At 40.1% G+C, this 23453-nt stretch overlaps 6 protein-coding genes across 12 annotated transcripts; all 6 read right to left on the bottom strand.

The window, feature by feature from the left end:
* Window positions 1-62: 62 nt before the first annotated feature.
* LOC111780280 (transcription factor bHLH79) lies at window positions 63-2906 on the bottom strand. Its single transcript, XM_087119674.1, has 6 exons — window positions 2229-2906; window positions 1620-1817; window positions 1409-1474; window positions 723-791; window positions 556-633; window positions 63-426 (listed from the first exon to the last, which is right to left on the bottom strand). Exons 1-6 carry the CDS (start codon window positions 2517-2519, stop codon window positions 298-300), a joined length of 831 nt encoding a protein of 276 aa, XP_086975800.1. The 5' UTR covers window positions 2520-2906; the 3' UTR covers window positions 63-297.
* A 1572-nt stretch (window positions 2907-4478) lies between these two features.
* LOC111780277 (uncharacterized) lies at window positions 4479-5980 on the bottom strand. Its single transcript, XM_023660633.2, has 2 exons — window positions 4976-5980; window positions 4479-4889 (listed from the first exon to the last, which is right to left on the bottom strand). The coding sequence occupies exons 1-2, from the start codon at window positions 5555-5557 to the stop codon at window positions 4734-4736; spliced, it is 738 nt and encodes a 245-aa protein (XP_023516401.1). The 5' UTR covers window positions 5558-5980; the 3' UTR covers window positions 4479-4733.
* A 143-nt stretch (window positions 5981-6123) lies between these two features.
* LOC111780276 (uncharacterized) lies at window positions 6124-9010 on the bottom strand. The gene is made up of 5 exons (XM_023660631.2): window positions 8488-9010; window positions 7907-8017; window positions 7511-7801; window positions 6673-6744; window positions 6124-6561 (listed from the first exon to the last, which is right to left on the bottom strand). Exons 1-5 carry the CDS (start codon window positions 8911-8913, stop codon window positions 6361-6363), a joined length of 1101 nt encoding a protein of 366 aa, XP_023516399.2. The 5' UTR covers window positions 8914-9010; the 3' UTR covers window positions 6124-6360.
* Window positions 9011-9180: 170 nt separating this feature from the next.
* Window positions 9181-10564, bottom strand: LOC111780275 (transcription factor MYB41-like). The gene is made up of 3 exons (XM_023660630.2): window positions 10340-10564; window positions 10120-10249; window positions 9181-10036 (listed from the first exon to the last, which is right to left on the bottom strand). Exons 1-3 carry the CDS (start codon window positions 10470-10472, stop codon window positions 9187-9189), a joined length of 1113 nt encoding a protein of 370 aa, XP_023516398.2. The 5' UTR covers window positions 10473-10564; the 3' UTR covers window positions 9181-9186.
* Window positions 10565-10799: 235 nt separating this feature from the next.
* On the bottom strand, window positions 10800-16152 carry LOC111780274 (DDT domain-containing protein DDR4). Of its 2 annotated transcripts, none has more exons than XM_023660629.2 (12): window positions 15139-16152; window positions 14943-15053; window positions 13822-13908; window positions 13674-13711; window positions 13514-13595; window positions 13291-13397; window positions 13017-13170; window positions 12726-12818; window positions 12490-12613; window positions 12304-12346; window positions 12030-12218; window positions 10800-11942 (listed from the first exon to the last, which is right to left on the bottom strand). In XM_023660629.2, exons 1-12 carry the CDS (start codon window positions 15529-15531, stop codon window positions 11159-11161), a joined length of 2205 nt encoding a protein of 734 aa, XP_023516397.2. In that variant the 5' UTR covers window positions 15532-16152; the 3' UTR covers window positions 10800-11158. The 2 variants fall into 2 exon arrangements, with proteins under 2 accessions (XP_023516397.2, XP_023516394.2); XM_023660626.2 differs by having other exon boundaries at window positions 10800-11948; window positions 15139-16146.
* A 959-nt stretch (window positions 16153-17111) lies between these two features.
* On the bottom strand, window positions 17112-21973 carry LOC111780273 (protein NUCLEAR FUSION DEFECTIVE 4-like). 6 transcript variants are annotated; one of them, XM_087119740.1, is made up of 5 exons: window positions 21414-21973; window positions 18547-20550; window positions 17680-17855; window positions 17548-17593; window positions 17112-17456 (listed from the first exon to the last, which is right to left on the bottom strand). In XM_087119740.1, the coding sequence occupies exons 1-2, from the start codon at window positions 21876-21878 to the stop codon at window positions 19411-19413; spliced, it is 1605 nt and encodes a 534-aa protein (XP_086975866.1). In that variant the 5' UTR covers window positions 21879-21973; the 3' UTR covers window positions 17112-17456; window positions 17548-17593; window positions 17680-17855; window positions 18547-19410. The 6 variants fall into 6 exon arrangements, with proteins under 6 accessions (XP_086975866.1, XP_086975867.1, XP_086975864.1 ...); XM_087119741.1 differs by having other exon boundaries at window positions 17548-17586; XM_087119738.1 differs by having other exon boundaries at window positions 17112-17593.
* Between the last annotated feature and the right edge of the window lie 1480 nt (window positions 21974-23453).

Raw genomic sequence — 23453 nt, 5'->3', positions numbered from 1 at the left:
TGGATTCATCAAATCTATTCATGGCAGCAAACAAAATTAAGAGCAGAAAGGGAAGCTTAGTATGTTCACTCCAGTGCAACTGCACTACAGATTTATCAGTCAATAAGATACAAATTGGAAGTTGGTTCAGTTTTGCAGATAATTCAAGTATTTGATCGTTCCAAGTATATCAGATGTCCCCAAAGGGACGATAGTACAAGTATTTGATACCAAATGATCAAACAAATCTATATCTACTGAACTGAATGAGGAAGCAAAATCAATTTTGACATTGGATTATAAGATGCCTATTGAGGTCTAAGATGTTCTTTCAAAGCTTCCACCGATCTGCATATGCAACCATTCCGGTTGCGCAGCTTGGGTATAATCTCTTGCCGCTTGTGAACCATATAATATTCCAACTGCATCATATGGTTGATTAACCATCTGAAACGTTAGAAGAGAGAGTTTAGGAAATAAGAATCTGTTTTTTCTTCCTTCGTTTACTGCACCATTGGCAACTAATTGAACTCCATTTTGTATTGTTTTTCTCTAGATACATGAAATGAAACTTACATTTTTTGCGGTAAAAACTTCTATGGCTGAGCTTAAGTTCATTCTGGAATTCACAGCTTCAAGCTTCATGGAGAGTAACTAAAAATTTGAGCCAAATATTCAAAGGTCAGAGTAAATTGAGAAAAGGTTCTGAAATGAAAGGACGAACCCATGATTAGAATAAGTACCTCGACTTGACGTTGGAGTGATTGGACATAATTTATTATCTCATCAAGAACAAGTGCTTTTCCAATAACCTAACAGGAGGAAAATACCAATAAAGAAAAATTATAATATGAACTTGATTTTCAATGACTGCAACCAAACTCATAGATAGATTAGCTTTGTTCTGGTGTTCTTTTCTTAATTTTCTTAGAACACTCCAATGGGAACGTCTCTCTAGTTTTCCTTTTTCTATATTAATTCCTCTCGGTGGCTTTCTTCATCTACTGCAGTTCTCATTTCTTTCCTTCTCTTTAGCTCCCAATTTGCTGCTTTCACCTCCTCTTATCCCTCTGACTTTACAGATATAGAAAGAACGAAGGATGTAAAAGATTTGAAGGAAAGCTTATTGGATACAACGGTTATGGCTATGTTGCAACTATCGTTCATGTTTAGAAGTAAATTTACTGTGAGATCCCACGTCGGTTGGAGAGGGGAACTAATTATTTTTTTATAAGGGTGTCGAAACCTCTCTCTAGCAGACACGTTTTAAAAAGTCAAAAGAAGACAATATCTGCTAGCCGTAGATTTGGACGGTAACATTTACTCTTTCTCTTCTACATCTTCTATATCAATTAGATTTAGCATTTTTTTCCCCCTTCTGTTAAAGAACTGCAGGATACTTGCAGACAACGTAACAGATAAAGAGTACCTTGTTACAACCGGGAACCAAGTCCTGCAAAATTTTCATTCTCTCACTGATCTTCTCTCTTCTTGCCTGCACAAATGGGTATAGTAAGACAAACAGGCAAAATTGATAGATAAACATTCCAAATCTCCACCAGAAACTTGAAGCTGTTAGACAGAATGCTAAGAACTGTCTGAGATATTTGAATTCCAAATAACTTAGAAAAGTACATTACTCTTTCTGCTAAACTATGGCTATCAGTAGCTTGGCCCCTTCTCGCTCTGACATGGATGTAATCTTTTGGTGGTTCGGGTTTCCGGCTTTGCTCGGCCAGCTTCTTACCATCTGCTGAGCTAGGTTCTACTTCAGCTTTTATACCACCACCTTCATGTCTGGATGCCACCACTTTCATCCGTTTACCATTTGAGTTACTCTGTATGAAATGGAGTGGTGATACTGTTACTATCTTGATTAATAAGTCAGTAATAGGCCAAGTTATTAGAATTCAAAGACAAAAGTGCTTTAATGCAGGTAGCCAGTGTCGAGATATATGATCAGCAGTCCAAGTTTTAAATATCTGCATACATCATTTGGGCAAGTTTCTTGGTAATCTTGGCAGAGAGGGGCAACAAGAATGGTTTATAAAGATTATTAGCTGTTTTCTCTTCCTTGGGAGCTCCTCCCCTTCAAAAAAGAAAGAAAAAGAGTGGCACCTTTCAAAAGTGAAAGACCGAACTAACAGTGTACAGATTTGTCCAAGGAGGACAAAATTGGGTCAACGTAGCTAAATTGAGAGCAAAAGGGATTTGAGGAAGAAAAACAAGAAGTGGAAATGAAAACTAACCAATTGATTAGCACTACTGGTGGAAACCATTCTCGAAGATTCATCCTCAGAGCTCACATCCTTCCTCTTTCTCCCACCGCCACTCTGCTCCGTCACAGTCGATTCCTCCATTGATCCGTCGCGATTCGTGGAGCTCTCGGGAAACCCACCAAGATTCTGACTCAAACTAGCCATTCGGAGACCCAATGCGTTCCCGCCCTGCTCCCCACCGAAAGGCCAAATCGCGGCTAAGCTGTAAGCAGAAGGATTCGCAGCGGAGAAGGATGATTCGTTAACAAGTGGAAGATCCATTCGCAAGGTATCCAAATCAGATGTCAATTTGGGACACCCAATAAGAAATCGAGGAGATTTCTAGCCTGTAATTGAAGATAGAGATACCCAATTCGAGTGGAAGTGTAGGTAGCTGAGAGATTATTTATGAAGCAGTTTGGGGGGGCCGGGGAAGTGAAGGGCGGGAAAGAAGTAGCCTTTTCAGACGGGGTCCGAGAGAGAGAGAGAGAGAGAGAGAGAGAGAGAGAGAGAGAGAGAGAGAGGCGGATCTTTTTGGCAGCGGTGGCGCCACTATACTCTCTTTCTCACCTGTAATGTTTGACCCAAAGGATGAGTGAAAAGATCGAAGCTTTATGAGGCCGAAAGCGATTAGACAACCAAACCACCCTTTTCATCTCAGTGCTTTCACATTTTACTAAAGAAAACTAGCAGGGACGAGACTTTGCTTTTTTCCTCCCTACATATGTGTTGAGATAGCTCCCAACTCTCTGAGAACTATCTATCAATTGCCTAACGCTATGTCTGTAGCTCTTGAAGTTGAGAAAATGAAATTGGATTGTGCAGCAAAGTTAAGGCCGAAGGGCACTGTCAAGGCCTAACTTGGTTAGCACATAAATGAACATTGAGCCATACCCAAGTAATTGATACCCATAAAGGATCTTTTAAGCTTTCCTTACATGGTTTCTTACCCCACTTCCCTTCCTCATCTTCATTTCCTTCCAAAGTGACCAATTCCTCTTTTTTCTCTCCCTCGGAAAAAGTGATCCTAAGAACAGTATTGTTGAGAAAAACTTAAAAGAATCGAAGTTACTACCTAACTCGATAAGATATACATCCCTTTTTGGTAGTTCAATCTTAGAAACTCTAAAGTTAAGTATGCTTACTTAGAGAAATTCTATGTTGGGTGACTTTTTAGGAAGAATCATGTTAAAATAAGTCGGGTTGGTTATAGTAGCTTTGACTCTTAGAAGCAACAAACAAGTATTCCGGTAGAAAACTCTAATAATTTCATAATCCCTTCCAAACATGTTTTAAATTGTTAGGTTGAAGAAGTTACTGAATAAAGTTTATTCAAGAAATATTTTCCTGTGATGTATCAATAATTAATTGGCACGTGTCTCAATCAACTTTGAAATTGAAGTATTTGGTAGGCTTATTAAAAAGTGTATAAATTGAATTTTAGGTAAAGTTGCCAAATAAAGCAAAAATCATTGTCATTTCCAAATAAGATGATAAAATACTTCAAAATTTAAACCAAATTCAGAAAGTTGGTTTAGCACTTGCCTTCCATATAGATACTTCCAATTTGATGCTATAAAAAAATGCAAGCTTTTGATTCATCACTCATCCTTCCACATCCACCCTGTGTTGTCTGCTTTGCCACTTGTCACCCTAATCTTATTGATTCCCCAGTTTGTTTGGGCCTGACCCAAGCCCATAGTTCGGCCCAAATGGACTTTGAAACTCCCACAGGCCCAACCCAATTCCAGGCTTAGGTTACTAGATAACCATGGGTGGGTTAGGGTGTGGGGAGTGGGGGTTGATGATGAGTCAGTCAGAGTCCTTGAATGGGCAGTGGGGATGACATAGGTTAGCCCTATGAATAGGAGCTATCAGAAAAGATAACTCTTTTAAGTTACTATTCCCACAGCCCCACCCTGCCATTCTCTCTCACTCTATCATTAACCATTAATTTGGAATCTTCTATAACTCACCTTACCTACCACTTCCAATCAACTTTTCCTTTATTTTTTACTTCATTTTTCAATAAAAAAAAGTTACCAACGCTGTCTCATGCTCGATATACCGATTAGAATTTGAAATTTAGATTCGACTCATAATGAGTGTAGACAAAGAAAGTCCGTGTAAATATCGGAGCCATTACGTGGTAAATAAGGATTGAACAAATATCCCCAGAAAAAGGAAAAAGAAATCTTATCATCTGCACATCCTTATGTCCGAACATTGAAGAACAGAGTATAAATCCAAACCCAGAAAATGAATGATGTGGGCCTTCGACTCTGCAATCATTATCGTCTGTAAATGTATCTCAATACTCAAATCTCAATCTGCATTTACTGCAGCTACCACTCCACACCATTCACCATTATCGCCATACCCATCACCTTCAATTCGATTATGAACATCAATGGCGAAATTATAACTAAACAGAGTTGAAACAAGAAAAGAACAGAGTTGTTGCTCTGCCTAAACATGATCAGCGATTGAGTGTTTCTAATTGGCTCTTTGTACAGTGGTTTTGAAGAGCAGAATGTAAAGCTTTTGAGCCATGGAGAAGTAGAGAAATCCACCCACTGAGTGTGTCACAAATGACCCAAAACTCTTCCCCACAATACAATGCCATGCCGGCCCGTAAACCCCATCGAATTCCTGCCAAATTCAGCCAACCCAAATCAACATTCTGAACAAAATGACCTTTTTTCTAAAAAGAAGTTGGGTAATCGATTCGTGTGTACCTTCTTGAGAGTCAATGCAAGGGATTTGGAAGTGAACTTTTCCATACTATCGTGGGCCTTTCTAGCGCAATCGACGGCGTGGATCTGCATAAACGGCGGCATATCGGCCGAAACCACTTTGACACCGTTGTTAGCAAACACGTCTGCTAATTCAATCTGTGAGCCACAGATTGATCTTCTTCTTCTTCCACTCCGTGATGAAGAAAGAGAAACAGAGAGCCTGCGAGTGAGATGTTCGTGTTCCTTTAGGAGCTGCTTCATTTCCCTTTCTTTGGCTGTGATACAGTTGATCATGCGTTCGAATTTCTCTTCAGAGTCGTTGAATTTCTCTGTGGTAGAGTGTTCCTGAGGGGCTTCGTTGGGTTTTTTGGCTACCATTTGCACTGTTCTGGGGCCGACCATTTTGGGGGAAGGTGGATGTGATTTTGACAACTTGTCTGAGTCCGACAAAGGGGTTATGGGATCTAGTTTTGGTGATGTTGGGTTGGGAGAGACAGCGGCGAGAGTGACGACGGAGGCGGCGGCGGCGGGATGGTTTCTACGGTTGGGGTCGATGGATGAGGAAGTTTCGTGAGAAGCCATGGATTTGTGAGATTGAGAGCTTGGGAATGCAGAGGGTGGTGGGTAGTCGTGTGGGTGAGATATGGCGCTGTTGATGGTCAATCTAACTTAACTGCTTCTGCACACACAGTCCCTTATCGAAATTGACCACTGAATTTATTGTTCTATTTTAGTTTTTAAATTAAAAAAAAAAAAAAACAATGGAATTCCATAAAAAAAATATAATATTTTATACTTCATGCATGCAGAGGAAAGGATGATATTACGAAGGAATTCTAAAACAAAAGTTTTCATACAGTGATAATCAGTTAAGTATTACTCCAAAAGAACACCACCAAGTGTAAAACTGAGCATGAACAACTATGTTTGAGGCTAAGGTCATCCAATCCTATTGAAATTTTTCGGATATACAATGTCAACTCTTTTATCTTACTTTCTTCTTACTTCAGACCAAGTCAAACCTATAGGCTGTTTAAATAGGTTAGACTAGGTTAGGTTGATCTTATGGAGCGATCTTCAGGACCTTCATCTAAGTGAGTTTGGGCTTTACCAATAGAATAGGTTCAAGAAGTCAAAACCGAAGGAGCGAAGCATCCTTACAGTTTTGTACGAGTGATATACTTGATAAAAATACAAAAACATCAGCGGGAAGATGTTACGAGTTATCCCAAATGCAAACTTGCAGCTGGGTAGATCATCAAACCTAATTTTCACAAGAGAACGACTATACATCATGAAACTAGTCTTAGAACTCACTTTGCTCTGCTGAACCAGGAAGTCGAGAATCAAAACGAACTCATCAATGTGAATTACAGAGACGACCTCTAATTCCAAGGGCTAGGCTGCCGAGCATCTCTGAGAACTGAAGTGCCCCCAGATGCTGCAGGAGAATGTGAGGATGCAATGTAGTTGGTTCCAGATACAGATAGTGTGGGCAGGTTTGGAGGAAGCCCAGATTGCCCGGCCGGAGGTAAACACGACGGACTACCAGTAACGCTAAAATTTGTTCGGGATGGATGCGAGCCCTGCACATGATGGAATTTTACTTCACTAGAAAAATGATAAAACAGATGAATGTGGCTTGATTTTTCACATCAAGCATAGAGGAGATGGTATGGTTTAAACTTGAGTGATACATTTTTTCTCGGTAGACATCTTGACTCTGACACAGAATGCAACCCACCAAAGAATCGCCTACAACTCTGAAGCTGATAGTTTAATGTAAAAGATCATTAGGAATTCCAAAGAAGTTTAATAATGAATCTAAAGGTACTAAAAATGTTATTGATGTCATACCGGCCATATAAAAGAACAAGCTCCAACAAGGCAAAAAAAAAGTCTCAGATTAACTACAGAAAATGACCCCAATTCAAAAGAACACGACCAAGCTCATGGTCGAGAAAAAGCCGAGTGGCAGACACCAAACTTCCTCACCCGACCTCTCAATCTCTCTAAAAAATCTATTATTCTAAAACTTTGCCCTTCTTCCTAAGGAGAATTCAAAAGCATCTCTATAAACCGTCCAAGCCCACCGCTAGCAGATATTATCCTCTTTGGGTTTTCCTTTTTGGGCTTCTCTTCAAGATTTTAAAACGCGTCTGCTAGGAAGAGGTTTTCAAACCCTTATAAAGAATGTTTCGTTCTCCTCTCCAACCGACGTGAGATCTCACAATCCACCCACCTTAGAGGCCCAACGTCCTCTCCAACCGAGCCCTTTGATTATATTTTTTTTCTACTTATTAACATTGTAATAAGTCATGGGAATTGTACATTCTTACCTGGCCACCCCTCACCCCCACAAGAAAGAAAGAAATAAAATCTTGTATGAGCAAGTTCAGTGATTCAAATAACTAAAATATCAATAAAAATTATTCTTACGTTCCAGAGGCATAAAGTCAACAAAACAAGGATACTGATCATGAACTCATATAAAGCTATAATGAAATGGACGCAAGTCATAGTGACACCAATTACCATATTAGGTTGTATGTGGGCAGGCCTTCTAAGAGGAGACTCTGAAGAAGGCGACGTACTGCAGTTCCGAAGCATCTGACGAGAAAGAACATTCTGGTTCAAAAGATCATCAGCTTCTCCACCTTCAGTATCTCCATTAGCATTCACTTCTGTGGCTACCCTAGGAGCAAGCGGTCTGGTCATCGACCCCGTATCGGCTGAGGCATCCAGTTGAAGAGGAGGAGCAGAAGCGCGAATTTCTGTCCCTTGCAAACTCCTACGCCTTTTTACTTCCTCTTCCACATGGAAGATCTGTCAACCAACACCAAGAAAATGACCTACTTCACTTATCAATCCCATAGGTAGTTAAGGGGATTTTGGTAGCGGACGGGCAAGGTGGAAGGATCAGTAACATACCTGTTTTAACACTTGCACAAGATTATGTTTTGTCTCATTCAAAACTTTTAGCTTCTCTTCAACTTCCTTTTTCCTGTTCTCCTCGACATCTAACAAATCCTCCTCATTTGCCTAACACAGTGACACACAATAATGGAGAAGGTAAAACGAAAGAAACCCGAGGCTGGTATCGAGGCACGAGACCTATATCGACAAGAATCTCGGAAGCTCTTCCTTCAATGCCACAGTTAAAGAAAACAAGAATGCTCTTGATTTTACTTCCATCTACCTCAACTTTCTTATACCAACAAGAACACTCAACAACATTACAAGCTTCGCATACAGTTAGCAATGGTGATCTCAAAACATTCCCAAATATCTCAAAGACTCGTTAAATGGTAATCACTTTATTTTAGATGTAACAAAACTAACTCACCATGTAGAACAATAATGATAATAACAACAAGAACACAACCGCGCCAAAATTCAGGACGAGCCAAAAAAACTGTCATACGACCACTAAAATTTGGAACTCAGAAGCATACACAAAATGAAATGGAAAACAAAAATTGAAAATTAATCGAGGTGGTCATAATCCATACCTCTTTGTTAGGGTTTTCTAATACAGCATGATTTTCCTTGTTAGAATGCGCGCCACCATTTTCCACTGGATCAGAACCTTGCTCGGCAAAACAAGGTCTCGGGCCATTCACACAATCAAATTCTTCGGCTGATTTTCCCAAACAACCATCGCCAATGTCCGACTTCTTCCTCTTCTTAACATTATTTCTGAGTCCTTCACCTTCTGGTTTAATTGAAGAATTCGAATTAGGATTAGAGTTAGGGGAAGTAGAAACTTTAGCCGGAGAAGAAGAGGCGGTGGCGAAGAGGCGAGAGAGGGCTTTTGAACGACGGTGCAGAAGGGATTTGAAGTCTCTAATAGAAATGTTGTGGATCGGCATAAGCCAGCGACGAGGCACATCGGAGACCCTGTGGAGGTTCCCTCTGTAAAGGGAAATGGCCACCATGGATTCTTCTCGAGCTCTTGTTGCTCAATCTCGGATTCCGTTTACGACCCTCCCTCCCTCCAATTTCATAAATTTACAAATTTACAAATTTCCAAAAAGGAAAAAAAAAAAAAAAAAAAAAAGTGAATCTATGTCACAATTTTCTTTCAATTTATAGGATCCGTTATTATTGTTTGTGTTCATGTTCTTTTTGTAAAATTAGCTAAATTATTGAAAATATTTTAAATTTTCATTTAGTTGGGAATGTCGGAAAAAAAACTGAATAAATGACAATTAGTCGTAAAGGGGTTCATCTAAGAGATTGAGGAAGTCCAACAAAATCTTATCCTCTTGATGAAACAAAGTTTCTATGAATGTGTTTTCAGTAGATGATGAAGCTTCAATATCATCGTTTTCAGTCAAGCAATGCATTGCTTCAAATCTATCGTATTGGTACTCAGATTTCTCTTTGTTCGTCTCGTCTTTTGATATTCCATTTTGTGTTTGGAAAGCATTTTGATTCAACGGAAACTCAGCTACACTTTCGTGTTCTCGAGGCTCGGAAGGTAAGAACGCGTCTTCGAGAAGAAAATCCTGCCAGATAAAGGCTGAGGAAGAGTTTCGACCACCAGCTGTAGTAGTAGAGGAAGAAGAAGATGAAGATGGTAAATAGCCTTGAGTATTGAAATGGGGTTGAATTGGTTCATTAGAAGTGCAATGTGAGGCTTCTGTCACCAGCTGCATTGCTTGCAGCTGAGCCAGAAGATTCAAAGAAGGGTTGGTGTTTAATTGGTGAACGTTGCCATTCATGAACTTGTCTATCGATGGTTCAGTTTCTGGCAATAGCATCGTCGGTGTCGACATAACGACATCGATGCCTCTGAAGAGTTCTTGAGCTGAATTTGAGTGTTGTTCTGGTTTCATATAGGGTGAAGTTCTCAAGTCTCTATTAAGAGACCCAATTCTATTGGTGGATCTTGGGAGGCCACCAATGTTTCCATAATCGGCTAAGATTTGGGAGAATGGCTTGTGCGTAACTGGATCGATTCCCATTTCAGAAAGCTTTTTTCGCAACTTCGTGTTCCAGTAATTCTTCACATCATTATCCGTTCTTCCAGGAAGCTGCTGAGCTATTATAGCCCATCTGCACTCACGCACAAGAATAACACAAAATAGTGAGAACAGTCATTAGACCTCTTAAGTAACACCTTCTTGTTACTAATGTACCTGCTACCAATTGCTGCATGAAGCCTGATAATCAATTCCTCTTCTTGTGGTGTAAAGTTGTGATGCTTAAGATCAGGCCTCAAGTAACTCGTCCATCTAAGTCTGCAACTCTTCCCACATCTCCTTAATCCTATGAAACATCTCAAACACAGTATCCAAGTTCACAGGAGCATCTACGTATAAAAAATGAACCAAAATCATCAGAAGTTCAAGTGTTAACCTGCTTTCTTTGGAGCCGAGGTCCAATTACTCGTCCCGTGCTTCGATACATAAGCGAGTATCTTTGCATCTTCCTCTGCAGTCCAGAGACCCCTTTTGAGGTTTAGTTTGTCACAGCAAGGAACTCTAACCATATTTTATCCGTTCCTCCTTGAAAACACGTCAAAAAAATATGAAATCAAGGGGCGAAATTTGACTTAAAAAACGTTGTTTGAAAATGGTCCTTAAAGGGAATGGGAGGAAGAAATGATATTGTTTAGGAGGTATGATAAGTGTGGATCATCTACGTCAACAACAGAGTCTAAGAAGAAACTAGAAATAATGACCTTTCTGTGTCTTGGAATATTTCGAGCAGGTTTGAATCAGGTGAACTATTCGGTTAACCATTCTTTTAATTGCTCGTATTTAATACTCAGTCATGTGCATTGCATCTAAGTAATAATATAAGCAATATCTGCAAGTGATATAAGCGGCAGACCCATCCAACCCATTATATGTAGAGGGCGATTTAAAATGAGTATCATAATACATCTAAAACCCAACTCTTTGGGTTACAATATGAATCAAAAGGTTATTGTACAATGATGGGTAAAAGTATAGAAGCACCTTCCATCTTTTGTTGGGTTTTCATTGAATGTGGATATTACTTAAAAAAAATGGACTCTCTAATCTATCATCTTATCATCATCATCCGTTTGCTCCTTGCTGCACTAACTGCACCAAGATGACTGACTGCTCCAATTGGCCTCAGGAAGAAGGAACTCCGATGCTAATATCTTCTGCAGGCACTTACCACAAAATTTATTAGAACTCATTTGTATTAGAACTCATTTGTATCATCTTTCGTTTCTGTGGTTGGAGCATCGTCGAAACCAGAGCCGGGAGCAAGCTCGTTTAGGTCGAGAAGTCTTTTTGATGCACCATCGGTTTCATCTTGATCTGGGCCGTTCGACTTTTCAGGAGGAGGATTTTTCTCCTCTATGTTCTCTGCATACACTTCATCAGGTTGATCGACTTTCATTACTTGGTCGTCGTCGTCTTCTTCTTCTTCTTCTTCTTCTTCTTCTTCTTCTTCGTCCTCATTGTCAGACTCTCGACTTTCAACTGAATAATCCCCATTCTCATTCTCATTCTCACTAGCATCTGTGTGCTCATCAGACACATTGGCATTGGTCTTTTTAACTTTATTATTCTCTGGTTCTGATTCTGATAGATCATATTGTCCATAATTTATTTTGCTTCGAGTCGCCCTTCTACTACGTCTAAGACCGGACTGAATCTCGCCAGACGACCTTAACTTTGTTTCCCTCCGTGTACGTCCCCACAATTTTTTTACTTTTCGTGGCTGGTCGCTATCTTCACTAATGCTCAACGATTCCTCTTCTTCTTCCTCCTCCTCTTCCTCGTTTTCCTCTTCATAGTGATACTCCTCATCGCCTTCTGAACTGCTCGATGTCTTCCTCCTCTGTTTGCGTTTTCGTAAATACTCCTCGTCGTATACAGCTTCACCAACTATGTCATCATCACTGTCGAAATCTGCATCATTATCTGATAATGCTTCCACATAATCCTTTTCTGAATACCGTTGTGGCCTTTGTCTTCGCCTATTGCTAAATGGAAAATCAACAACTTAGAACGAACCTGGTAATAGTTTAAGGTAACAGAAACACAAAGTTTACCATGTTCTATACCTGCGATCCAACTGTTCGGACATATGGTCTTCATCGACGTCGTCATAATCAGGCGACTTGGGAGATAGTGCACTGAAATTGAAGTTTTGAGACGCAAATGATGGACTGCTCCATTTTCCGTTCGCAGAAGGTTCGAGATTTACAGCAGCTTCTCTTCTGTGATTAGGTTCTGGAGATGGTGGCTTACGCCTGACACAAGAGCGAAGATGATACTGTAAGGCCTAGGGAGAAGATGAGGATCTCATAGTAAAGGAGAAAGATACTAAATCCATACTTGGTTGTCTTGATAGCCTCATTGATTGATCGGTCATAATCATCTGCAAAATGAGTACTGGGATATTAGCATATCAGGAGTTTGCTTGTTCAGTTCTCATCGAAAAAGCGTATAAAAAACACGAACTAAAATAGCTAAAAACTTCCCGAAAACGAAAGAACAAAGACCGAACTAAAATCTGCATACCAAAAGTATAAGTGACGGGTTTTCTGTCACGAAGTGAGCGTCCTGGACCAAGCCCGTCGACAAGTGCAAAATTATCCAAGAGAAGAGCTTGTCTATGCTGTTTTTTCAGCAACCTTTCTTTTCTCTGTTAGAATAAGTAAATGCAGCACTTGAGCAAGAATAAGCAAGGATCTGAGGATAAAATCACATCCAGACCAAGTAAATGCAGCACGCGTAAGTCGTAACAGATCAAGTACCTTATGAACTTTCTCGATCTCGGGAAGCATGTCGATCTTCAACTTTTTCCCAAGTGAAGCCTCTGATCGATTTTTACTCGTGAAAAGCTTTTCCTGCAGCATCATTCATAGAAAGAAGTTCTAACAAGCTATTGGATTACAGAGTTCAAAGATTCGGTACGACGCGGCGGCCAGAAAACAACCGTTAAATGGTATACACAAGAACAGAAAAGGTAAGGAACAAAGCTCATCCAATAAAAGATGGAAAAAGAACAAGTGAGTAATGGATACTCATCAAGTTTAGAGACTCACTGATACATCTTGAAATTCATCAAAACTGGTTGCAACAGATTCCCACTGATATGTTGTACAAGGGAGGACCTGTGAACCTTTCTTGGCTTTTTTCAACTCGACTTTCCTAATCTCACGGTACAAACGATGACCAATTATGGGATCATCTTCGTACCTGCAATAACAATTGCCACATGGTCAACACACAAAATAACGCATTTAAAAAGTCGGGATCTTTTATACCGTCAAAAAAAACATGCCACAATATGATGAGGTTAAAACAAAACTACATTACCAGAAATAAGTTCCATGTGAATCTCCACCGATTCGTTCTTTGCGAAATGCTGAAAGTTGAACTCCATGTTTTAATGAATTTTCGATGTAGCTCCGGATATCTTCTTGCTGCGACAAACAATAGAGCAAAAATGAATAACAATGCCTTAAACCTTGATTACTTGAAAGCTCAGAGAAAAAGGCAATGAATAACAAATTTGATGTTATTAAGAAAACAACAGTACCTCCACTCGAATGTCACATAGCGCTTTCAAGATGACCACACGCATCCCAGGATCAAGAGTTTTATAAACTTCTATTTCGACACTGAACACTCACGACGATTAGGCACATGAAAATGAAGAACATTATTGTATATGGGACAGGAAATCTGTAAGTACTCACCCGTGTGAAGCAACGATAGGGAGATCCCCTTCAGCAACCTGCATAATAGACCAAGGACTGTGGTTCAGATTGGAAGCTGGAAATATAGTATTCTACGACGGTCACGAGAAAGGAATATATGGCTAAATAAGAAAAATAGGGTAGATACCCAGTGCCACCAGTCCCGTAATTTTCTGCACAACACCGTCACCCACGTATCCCGAGTGAGGGCCATTCTTGTAATAGGAGGAATTGCCTGAAAAACAGAGTAAAAGTTATAGGGAGCTCTTGTTGAGAGCAAGAGAAACACATTTTCAAATGAACTAGCAACATAGTTAAGTCTGCATTAGATAACAAGGTTAACATAGAGGTGTGGTGGCAACTTTATCTAAGGATAAAATATTCCATTGATTACCGAAAAACAAATTATACGAACAAAACAAAAGGGTAAAATTTTCAAATCGAAGTAACGTGATGCTAAGCAAAGAAAACATGTGACACCCAAGGAGGTCAAGCCAAGTATAGTTTTTTCCCGCCTAAGCCCACCGCTAGCAGATATTGTCCTCTTTGCACTTTCCCTTCCGGGCTTTCCCTCAAGGTTTTAAAACGCGTCCACTAGGGAGAGGTTTCCACATCCTTATAAGGAATGCTTCGTTTCCCTCTCCAACCAATGTGGGAACTCACACTACATTTTGATGGTGAGGGCCTTGAACACATGATCCGAGAGAAGAGCTTTGAGCATGCAAACGGGCCATGCGCCCTACTTCAATAACTAAAGTTCATTTCTGAGAACTAAATATTGAAATATCATCTAACAGCCAACAAGAAGGGGAAAAGCTTAATTCACCTGACAAACTAAAACTGTGGTGAGCAAGTTATCAATCGACATTGTTTAATTCATCAGGTGCTCTAAGTTTTCGATTTCCAAAAAATTAGAAAAGCTCTAAACATCAGAAGGCTAGCAACAAAAAATGGGATGGCCAATCATCTACAATACATATCCACCCAACAGTTTCAAAGTATTAAAAGATTTACCTGGCACACGAGAGCATTTTACGAACCAAGCCGATACATTAGCATAAAAGCAATCGACGATATAACAGTTAAAAGTTGTTTTTAACCAAACAAAACATCGATCATCGAAAAGAAAAACCAACAATAGCATTCCCTGTCTAGTAAAAACACTTGCAAAAGACTAATTTTCATCATGAACGGTTCACGCACACTCTTTTTTCAATCAGAGAAGTACAAGCTCAGCACAAACATTGGAGTTAAAATTCAAGTTCGAACCTTTAGTAATGGAATGTGTATGTCACTCAAAGTGTCGTTGGGTGCAATCAAGGCCGTCTCAAACTCCTCCACTGTGAACTCATTATGAATATTCAGTAATGGCCTAAAGACCTGCAGCTCACAAAAGAGAAATTGAAGTCATAAACGCAGCAATATGCAAAATTTGGTGATGAAGACATAACTCGCCGAAGCTTACATGCAAGAAATTAAGTACTGACGCCAGTTCCCACTTGGACCGGAGGCTCCAACGCGGCAACTGTGAGGGCGAAGGCTCCTCAATCAGCGGCGTCACGATCTTACTGCATTGCTGCTGCTCTGGAGACTCATCGTTTTGCTGCTCCTTTTTAGGCTTCGGCTTCCGCTCGACCACTGACTGAGCCGCCAACAGCCGCTGGGCAGCACGAATAGTGCAAGCGCGAGAGGGTCGGTTCCTCCTCGTGGTTGGCTGTTCAGTGTTGGTCGTTGTGGTCGTGGTCGTGGGCTCGTTCTCGGCAATAGCCGTTCTGGGGTTGGGGTTTTCGATGTGGGAAAGTGGCTCAGGGGAGGATCGGTCACAAGGGATCGGAGGAGAAGAAGAATCTTGCGACATAGTCGGGGAGATCACGAACGACAAAGCGAGTTAAAGAAGGAAGATTACATGTAAAAGAAACCCAGTTGGGGATATTTGCATTTGAAAGAGAAACGAATTAGAAACAACAAAAAGGGTTAGTTTTAATTGTTAACAGAGAACCCAGAAGCGCAAAGACGAAGATGGAGGACCAAAGGTCCAAACCATCATTGAAGGAAAAGAGTTAGGTTTTTGTATTTCTATGCTAAACGTGTTTGTTTTCTTCCTTGCCTTTTCCCCCCCACAACCAAATGGGGGAAATTTTAACAACACAACAAACACAGAAGAAGGGGAGAGGAAACAGAAATTGTGGAAGATGGGGGGAATAAAGAGATTGAAGGGCTAAGGACACTACCTGGAAATTGGATTTGAGAGCCTTTGAATTTGTTTTTAACGTATCAGTAAATTCCTTTCCCTGAACATGTGTTTCAAACAACCCCCTTTAATAAATCTATCATAAAGATCGAATTTTTATGCTTACCCAACCATTTATGTTTGCTGTGGCTTGTAAGGATGTAAAAGAAAGGGGGAAATAATAAGATAATTTTAGGGTTTTCCTCTCCCCTGCCTCCACCCTTGTGATCCCATTGGTGGGTTACTGTTTGAATGTCCTTTCTTTTCACCCATCAAACTTGTTGATCCAACAAAGTTTAGAACTTTGGGTTTGGTTTTAACAAAAAGGAATAGAAACCCCTTTCATTTTTCTCTTGATTATCATTTTCAATTTCAATGGTGTGTATGGCTCTCTGGGTTTTTCTATATTTACCTTCTACCCTTTTGAGGGGTTTTTGCTGTATTAAAAGTTAACATTGCTAATTAAGGAATTAAGCTGCTTAATGAAACATTCTAAGCAAAAAAGCAGCTGATCTAAATGAGTCAACTTTATGCTAAATCCTGGATTTACTTCAGCAAGATCAATTAAATATATTTGTTTTGAAGATTCTTCCTTTTATGTTGGAATTTAATGTAGAGGCTCTCTGTAGCAGTCAGGTTGCAATCATTTTGGGATTTCATCATGAACAGAAATGAAAGCCCAATACCCACACCTTGAATCTGCTTTCAAATCCCATCATAATCACGAGTTTAGATTGAGCGTACCACCTCAAACTTACCGTTAGTAGATATTATCCGCTATGACCGTTACATATCGCTTTCAGTCTCATGGTTCTAAAACGCATCTGTTAGAGTGAGGTTTTCACACTCCTTATACCCACCGCTAGTGGGTAATGTCCGCTATGACCCGTTACATCTCGCTTTCAGCCTCATGGTTCTAAAATGCATTTGTTAGAATGAAATGATGAAATGCCATTTTTAGGATGAACTGACAAGGCCACCTCTGTTGGCTTCGATCAATCAACGTCGATGAAATTTGGCTTGAACAAACCTCTGCAATCAGAGTTTCACTTTTACATCTATGCATTTGGTGATAGGAGCTGCTTTATTATTAGTCTCTCTCCATTTTTCCCATTATTTTTTGTGGCTCAGAGTAATTTTGACCGTCAATCATTCACTCTTTTCATTTGTCTGTTTGCGGATAATGTATGAACACTGAATGCAATACGTCCGTAGAAAACAAATAGAATTTGAATGCAACTTTTGTACACTGTTGGTGCAGCAATCATACACCTAAACATTATAAACACATTTTTCTCTAACTTTTCACAGTATCAGGCAATATAGTAGCCAACTATATAAACTCGACAGTAAATCGAGCGAGAGGGAGAAGGGAGAAGCAGGGCTCGAAGAACGAACCGAGCAGCGAACAAAAGTTGAACATAGCCAACCCTGAACTCTGTTCTCCATCAAGTGAACGAGAGGCTTTCATGTCCTCCACGTAGCCATGTAAGAGTCATCCATTTTGGCTGGTTCTTGCTTCTCGACAGCATATGTTGTAGGACTGACGGGCGCTGCAGACATTGGCAGAGACAAACTTGATTTTGCTTTCTGTAGAGTTTTAGGAGGCAACCAGATTGGAGTAAAAATGTAACTCTCGCAAACCTCAAGAACAATAGATCAACCACCTTGAAGTACATACAACTAAAACCTTCCAGAAAAAGGGGCCTCATAAGGATATAAGAAAGTTAATGCAGAAACTCAAAAAAGATGAAGATGCACCAAGAATATACACACCTGAAATCTATCCAGCTTCCAGCAACGGGTCGATAATCATTTTGAAAATGGATAACTCCGTAGTATCAAGTTAAATCATGAATAACTCGACATTTCCAATTACTGGATCCCTCCTCAGAATCCCCACCCCTTGTGGACATCTTAGAAAACTCTACTGTCTATAAAGTTAAAGAGAACTGACAAACAAATTGGCTCAGACGCGATAAAGGTGTAGTCTCTCGTATTACAATCGTGTACACAAAAAATTCTATAAGCATGATATATTAGAAGCAAATTTCAGTTGCCAAAGTAATTGGCTGATGAATCTATAGATGAGTATGATAGGCATAATTGCAGGTTGGAAGAACAGGAGGCACTAGTGCTAGAGCTTCAATTTGCAGATTCACACAAGACCCTGCAAAAACTACTGAAAGCAGTGGACCAGTGATGCTGAATCCCACTTGGAAGAAAGGAATGAGACTCCAGTTTTCTTTGAGATTGAGTTCGAGTTTTGTAATGTTCATTATACAACCTACACAACTTCTAAATTTTGCACAAAGTTTTCGGTCATACATTTAGACCAAAGTAACAGATGCAGGATTTTCTGTAGAAATTTATCCAAGGTAAAATTACTTGCTCGTTTCTTGAACCTTATCGTCCTTCAAGATGTCACTTGAACATGAGTGTGTGTGTGTGTGTGTGTTCATGTCAATCTCAGTTTTTACTATCAATGCGATTTAATGTAATGGCGCTTTCTAAGCCAGACCAAATCACTCCACAAGAAGAACTATAATTCACTAATTAGGGCTGAATGCCCTAATTACGTATTCAAGATAAATAAATTACCCATAATCATGTTAATTGAATTTCAAACTCGGGAAGATTTACCTTCCCACTATGGAAATTCCGAACGCCAGTGACAACGTTAGCCGTGTCGAAGAAGCTCTGAGCATGAGCAGCCACCGACATGGAAAGGCACATAGCGAGACCCGGCGGCCGAAGGGAGACCCCAGCAACGGAAGCCTAGGTTAGAAAGTAGCCCAAGAATCACTGAATTACACCGGCCAAGGGAACAAACCACGGCCCACGACCACCATCATTAACGACGACCTACTAGTGCATTGAATCCATAGGCTAGCTTCTGTTGATACTCATTAGATGTTTCACCTGGAAGTCTCCGATTCCAGTTCCATTGAATTGAACATGCTTTGCCAACTTCCTCTTCCCCCCGCCCTCTCTCTGGTCGTCGCTTGAGGCTTAACAAACTCCAATCTCAAGTTGATTTCAATTCAGCCTGGATCATCTTCGATTGGGAATTTTCCGATTCGATCCAGTTCGGAGTATACCGTAATTGCCCGCGAATTACTCTGCCAAAAGGGATAGAAAACCGCCATTTCAAGCGGTGGGATCAAAGATTAAAATCTTGTCCGTTCTGATTCCTTTCTTTTTCGACTTCTTTTAGGACAAGAAACCAATTTTGATCGGTCTCGTATTATATATTACTTTTTTACCCTATAAAAATCATCACTTTCATCAAATTAGAGCTAAATTTAAAATAAATGTGGTTATTTTAGCATTAAAAATTAAAAAATTTAAGATTTTTTACTCAATTTATGGGTAAAAACATTATGTGGGGTCAATAAGATAACAATATTGTAAAAGCTTAGACAAAATACACCGCAAATTTCCTTCCATAATTCTATAAAATTAATTCTATAAGCAATCTTATGATCCTCATTCTCTCTGGTAACTTCAACTGAGACGTTCGGCTCTACTTTGCAAAGCGTAAAATCTCCTGGTTCGAAAGAAGAGAGCAGCAGCTACCAGAAATCCCACGAAAGCCACGACGGCCATGACTAGAAAAGACACCGCAAAACAGTGTGTGCCAGAGCAGGACCCATGTTCTCCGGCAGCTTCCCTGTCGTAGATGTAACCGATCACTTTAACAGAAAAAACGTACGACCCCAGAGGGCTGGCTGTGGCTATGGCGTTGAAAATAGTCCCCATATGCTCTATCCCAAATATGTCCGAAGTAATTGAGGGCATGAGCGACCACTGTGAGCCGTAGCATATGCCAACAAGAGTTGAACCCACGTAAAGATTTCCAGAGAAACTTGAGGCGATCACGAGGTGCCCACCGCTCATTATGAGTAGAGTGATCGCCATTAGCAATGGCCTGGCACAGCCGTATGAGTGGAGAAGATAATCAGAGGCGTAACCAGCTCCAAAACGTCCAAGAAAGTTCCATATACTCCATAAGGAAACAAATGTCTTCGTCTCTGTTACTGTGTAGCCAAGAGACTGGCCAAGCTGTGTCATGTTGTTTATTGTGGCTAATCCAGAACCCATTCCACACACCATGGCTGTAAACAACAGCCAGAAGTTTATAGTGCATAAAGCTTCCAACACATTCATGGCTTGTGGGGTACTAGAGCTTGCAACAGCCATTATCTGGCCATCGTCCCTGGGCAACTCGTGATACTCAACAAGATCCTCTGTATCCACTGACTTAGATTTGTTAAGAACATGGGTTTTTTCGGTCCCTTTTAAGTCCTCCCTCCGAGCATTAATGGCGATTCCAAGAGGAGCAGAAAGAAGAATTAGGAGTATGGAGAATGTGAAGGAACGAGTCGATGATGGAAGGGAGAAAGTGTTGTCCAAAATGATGACAGCCATTAGGTAAAAAGCAACTATCACAGCATGCGCTGACAATGAGTCCAAATGCTTCCTCTCGTTTTTAGACTCTGTTCTGTCAATTCTGATAAACCACATGAACATGATGGAAAGAAGTGTGGGCAAAACCGCCAGCAAGAGGAGAAAATTGCTTGGTTCTCCATTGCAAATCGTGTTATAAACTTGGATTACCAGTGCTCCACTTAGACCAAGATATCCCTATACAACAACAAAAAGCGCACACATTCAAAGAGTTCCTTCAACACAAATAGTATTAGAGCCTAACACCGTTCCTTCAACTGTTACAAATGGTATCAGAGCCTAACACCGGGCGATGTGCCAGCGATGAGGCTAAATCCCAAAGGAGTAGATATGAAGCTGTGTGCTAGTGAGAACGCTAGTTCCAAAGGGTGGATTGTGAGATCACATGTGAGGAGGCTAAATTCCGAAGGGGTAGACATGAGGCTATGTGCCAGTGAGGACATTGGGTCCCGAAGGGGTGGATTGTGAGATCCCCATGTGAGGAGGCTAAATCCCGAAGGTGTAGACATGAGACTGTGTGCCAATGAGTACGCTGGTTCCCGAAGGGGTGGATTGTGAAACCCCATGTGAGGAGGCCAAAGCCCGAAGAGGGTAGACATGAGACTGTGTGCCAGTGAGAACCAGCTCGCTGGTTCTGGAGGGGTGAATTGTGAGATCTCATGTGAGGAGGCTAAATCTTGAAGGGGGTAGACATGAGGTTGAGCACCAGTGAGGCTAAATTGTGAGATCGCATGTTAGTTGAGAAGGAGAACAAAAGATTATGTTACAAATGGTATTAGAGCCAAACACCAGCCGATGTACAAGCGAGGAAGCTAAATTAAGCTGTGTCAGTGAGGACGCTCGATCCTGAGTAGGTGAATGGTGAGATCTCAGGTGAGCTGGAGATGTTAGTTAGGGGTTGGGGGAGGAGAACAGGGGAAACAGTACAAAACCAATGGTTACAGGTAATTATGAGCATAAATTGGAAAGTAGATACTCTACGGTATTGAATAATACGACAAGGGTAAGAAGGATTCAGAACTAAGGGTTTGGGTTGGTACCTTCATGATGCCCACAATCGTGCCGCTATAGTTCTTGAAATTGTGCACGCCAGTTACCACATTCGCCGTACTGAAAAACGTTTGCGCATGTGAAGCAAGCAACATGAAGAAGCACATCACTGGAACCGACGGCCGATCGATCAGTCCGGAGACAGCGGCCCACATGAAAATATATCCGAGGAAGCACTGAACCGCTCCCGCCGCGTACACCATCCATGGCCCAACAAAGGGTCGGCGGGGGAAGGGGGAAGTGACGGCAGAGCAAAGAAAGCCAGAAATGATGCCGGCGTTGGTGCCGATGTCCTTGAAAACGGAAACGGTGCCAAGGGTGGATTGGTCGTAGCCCTGTGAGGACTTGAGAGCCGAAGAGTAGATGCTAAAGGTGGCAGCACCGCAGCTGCATTGGATCCAAATCGCAAACGCCGTTGCAATCCATTTACTGGCCATAAACCCCGAAGCTTCCATCTCCGGCGGTGGGTTCTTCTTCTGGCTCTCGTTCTTCGTTGTAAAGTAGAAGCATTTCAGTGTTGTAGACGGTATACGTGTTCGGTCAGGAATTGATTTGATTGTGTGGCTCATGTTTGGTCTTTTTTTTAATTTTTTATTTTGACTTTTGTCGGAAAATTGGTGAAATCGATCCCATCCCATATTCTTGGAGGAAAGTCTGACTCGGAGTATGACATTTGTCTTCATTTGTCAGGCCCAGTTATCACAATTGAGCCCAAGTAGAGGCGAAAACGGGCTTGGACATACAAATGGGCTCGACCCGGTGGGCCAGCAGCCCCATCTAATTAGTAATTAATTAAAACATTAAAATTTATATTTGATTCTGTTATAAAAAGTTTATTATTTATATTAAAGAATAAAACGTGAGGAGAGCACACTTTAGAGAAGTAACATGATTAAATGTAAGCAAAAAACGGGATTATAGAAATGAAAATGGGAGGCGAGGCACGTGGAGGCACGAGCAAAGCACGTATGAGGCCATCCCGACACACGCAATCAGATCTGGACAAACACTGACGTGGCCCCACCACACGTGATGACAAGGTACGGACGGCATGAACATAGCCCTTTTTAGTTTTCCTCCGACATTTTTTTGTTTATTCTAATTATTTTTGTAAATCAATTACCTTAAAGAAAGTCTACGTCCAAAACAAACCCCAAATGATTGACAACATGTACTCCACGCGCTTCTCTCGCACGTGGTTTTCCACACTTTCAAAATTAGATGTCTGATTAATTAGATTAATTTATTTTTTAAATGATTAATTGAACATTGAATAATTGGCTACATTTGTTACTTGAAGAGAACTCCCATTCAAATTTATATATTTTTCATATATATATATATATATATTAAAATCTCAAATTCTTCTAAAAATATAATGTCGGGTTGACCTTAAATTTATTATTGTCCAAATATTAGAAATAGAAGGAAAAAACTTTAAAATTTTAATTAAGTTTATCCTAATTACATTGCACAGTTATTTATATATAAATTTACCATAGTTTATATACTAAAAACTATAGTTCAATTATGTAACCTATTTTCATATAAGAGAACATGGAAGTTGTCATTTAATTTATTTTTAATAGGCATTTAATTTCCTAAAAATACATTATAATTTAGAAATACAACTATGAATTATTATTGTAAACCATATTATATATAAGTTATAAAATTTTAAATCCTTGACCAAGATCTGAAAGGGCGAGGAGGGACAAAAGATTTATTTTAATATATTTTTTTTTTTTAACAAAAAAAAAACACAAATAAAAAGATTCAAAGTTTACTTTTTAATTTGACGTCATATTGTTTGTATTTTAAAACTGATAAAGAAAATTTATATGCCAAATAAATTCGGTGAGATTTTAAAGAATAAAAACGTAATTGACCCAATAAAATTTGAAGGAAAAATGTAAATATATAATAAAACATCTGATTTTTTTTGTTTAAATATAAAAATTGATGTAAATTCAAAACGATGTTCAGATTCAAATGTAATGTAAAATACTAATTAAAAAAAGTCAATAGTC

Source organism: Cucurbita pepo, chromosome 18 (genome assembly GCF_057944985.1).
Source record: "Cucurbita pepo subsp. pepo isolate OVF chromosome 18, ASM5794498v1, whole genome shotgun sequence".
Taxonomy (NCBI): domain Eukaryota; kingdom Viridiplantae; phylum Streptophyta; class Magnoliopsida; order Cucurbitales; family Cucurbitaceae; genus Cucurbita; species Cucurbita pepo.
The sequence above is the reverse complement of the archived record's forward strand: the minus strand, read 5'-3'. Positions and strand labels throughout refer to the sequence as shown.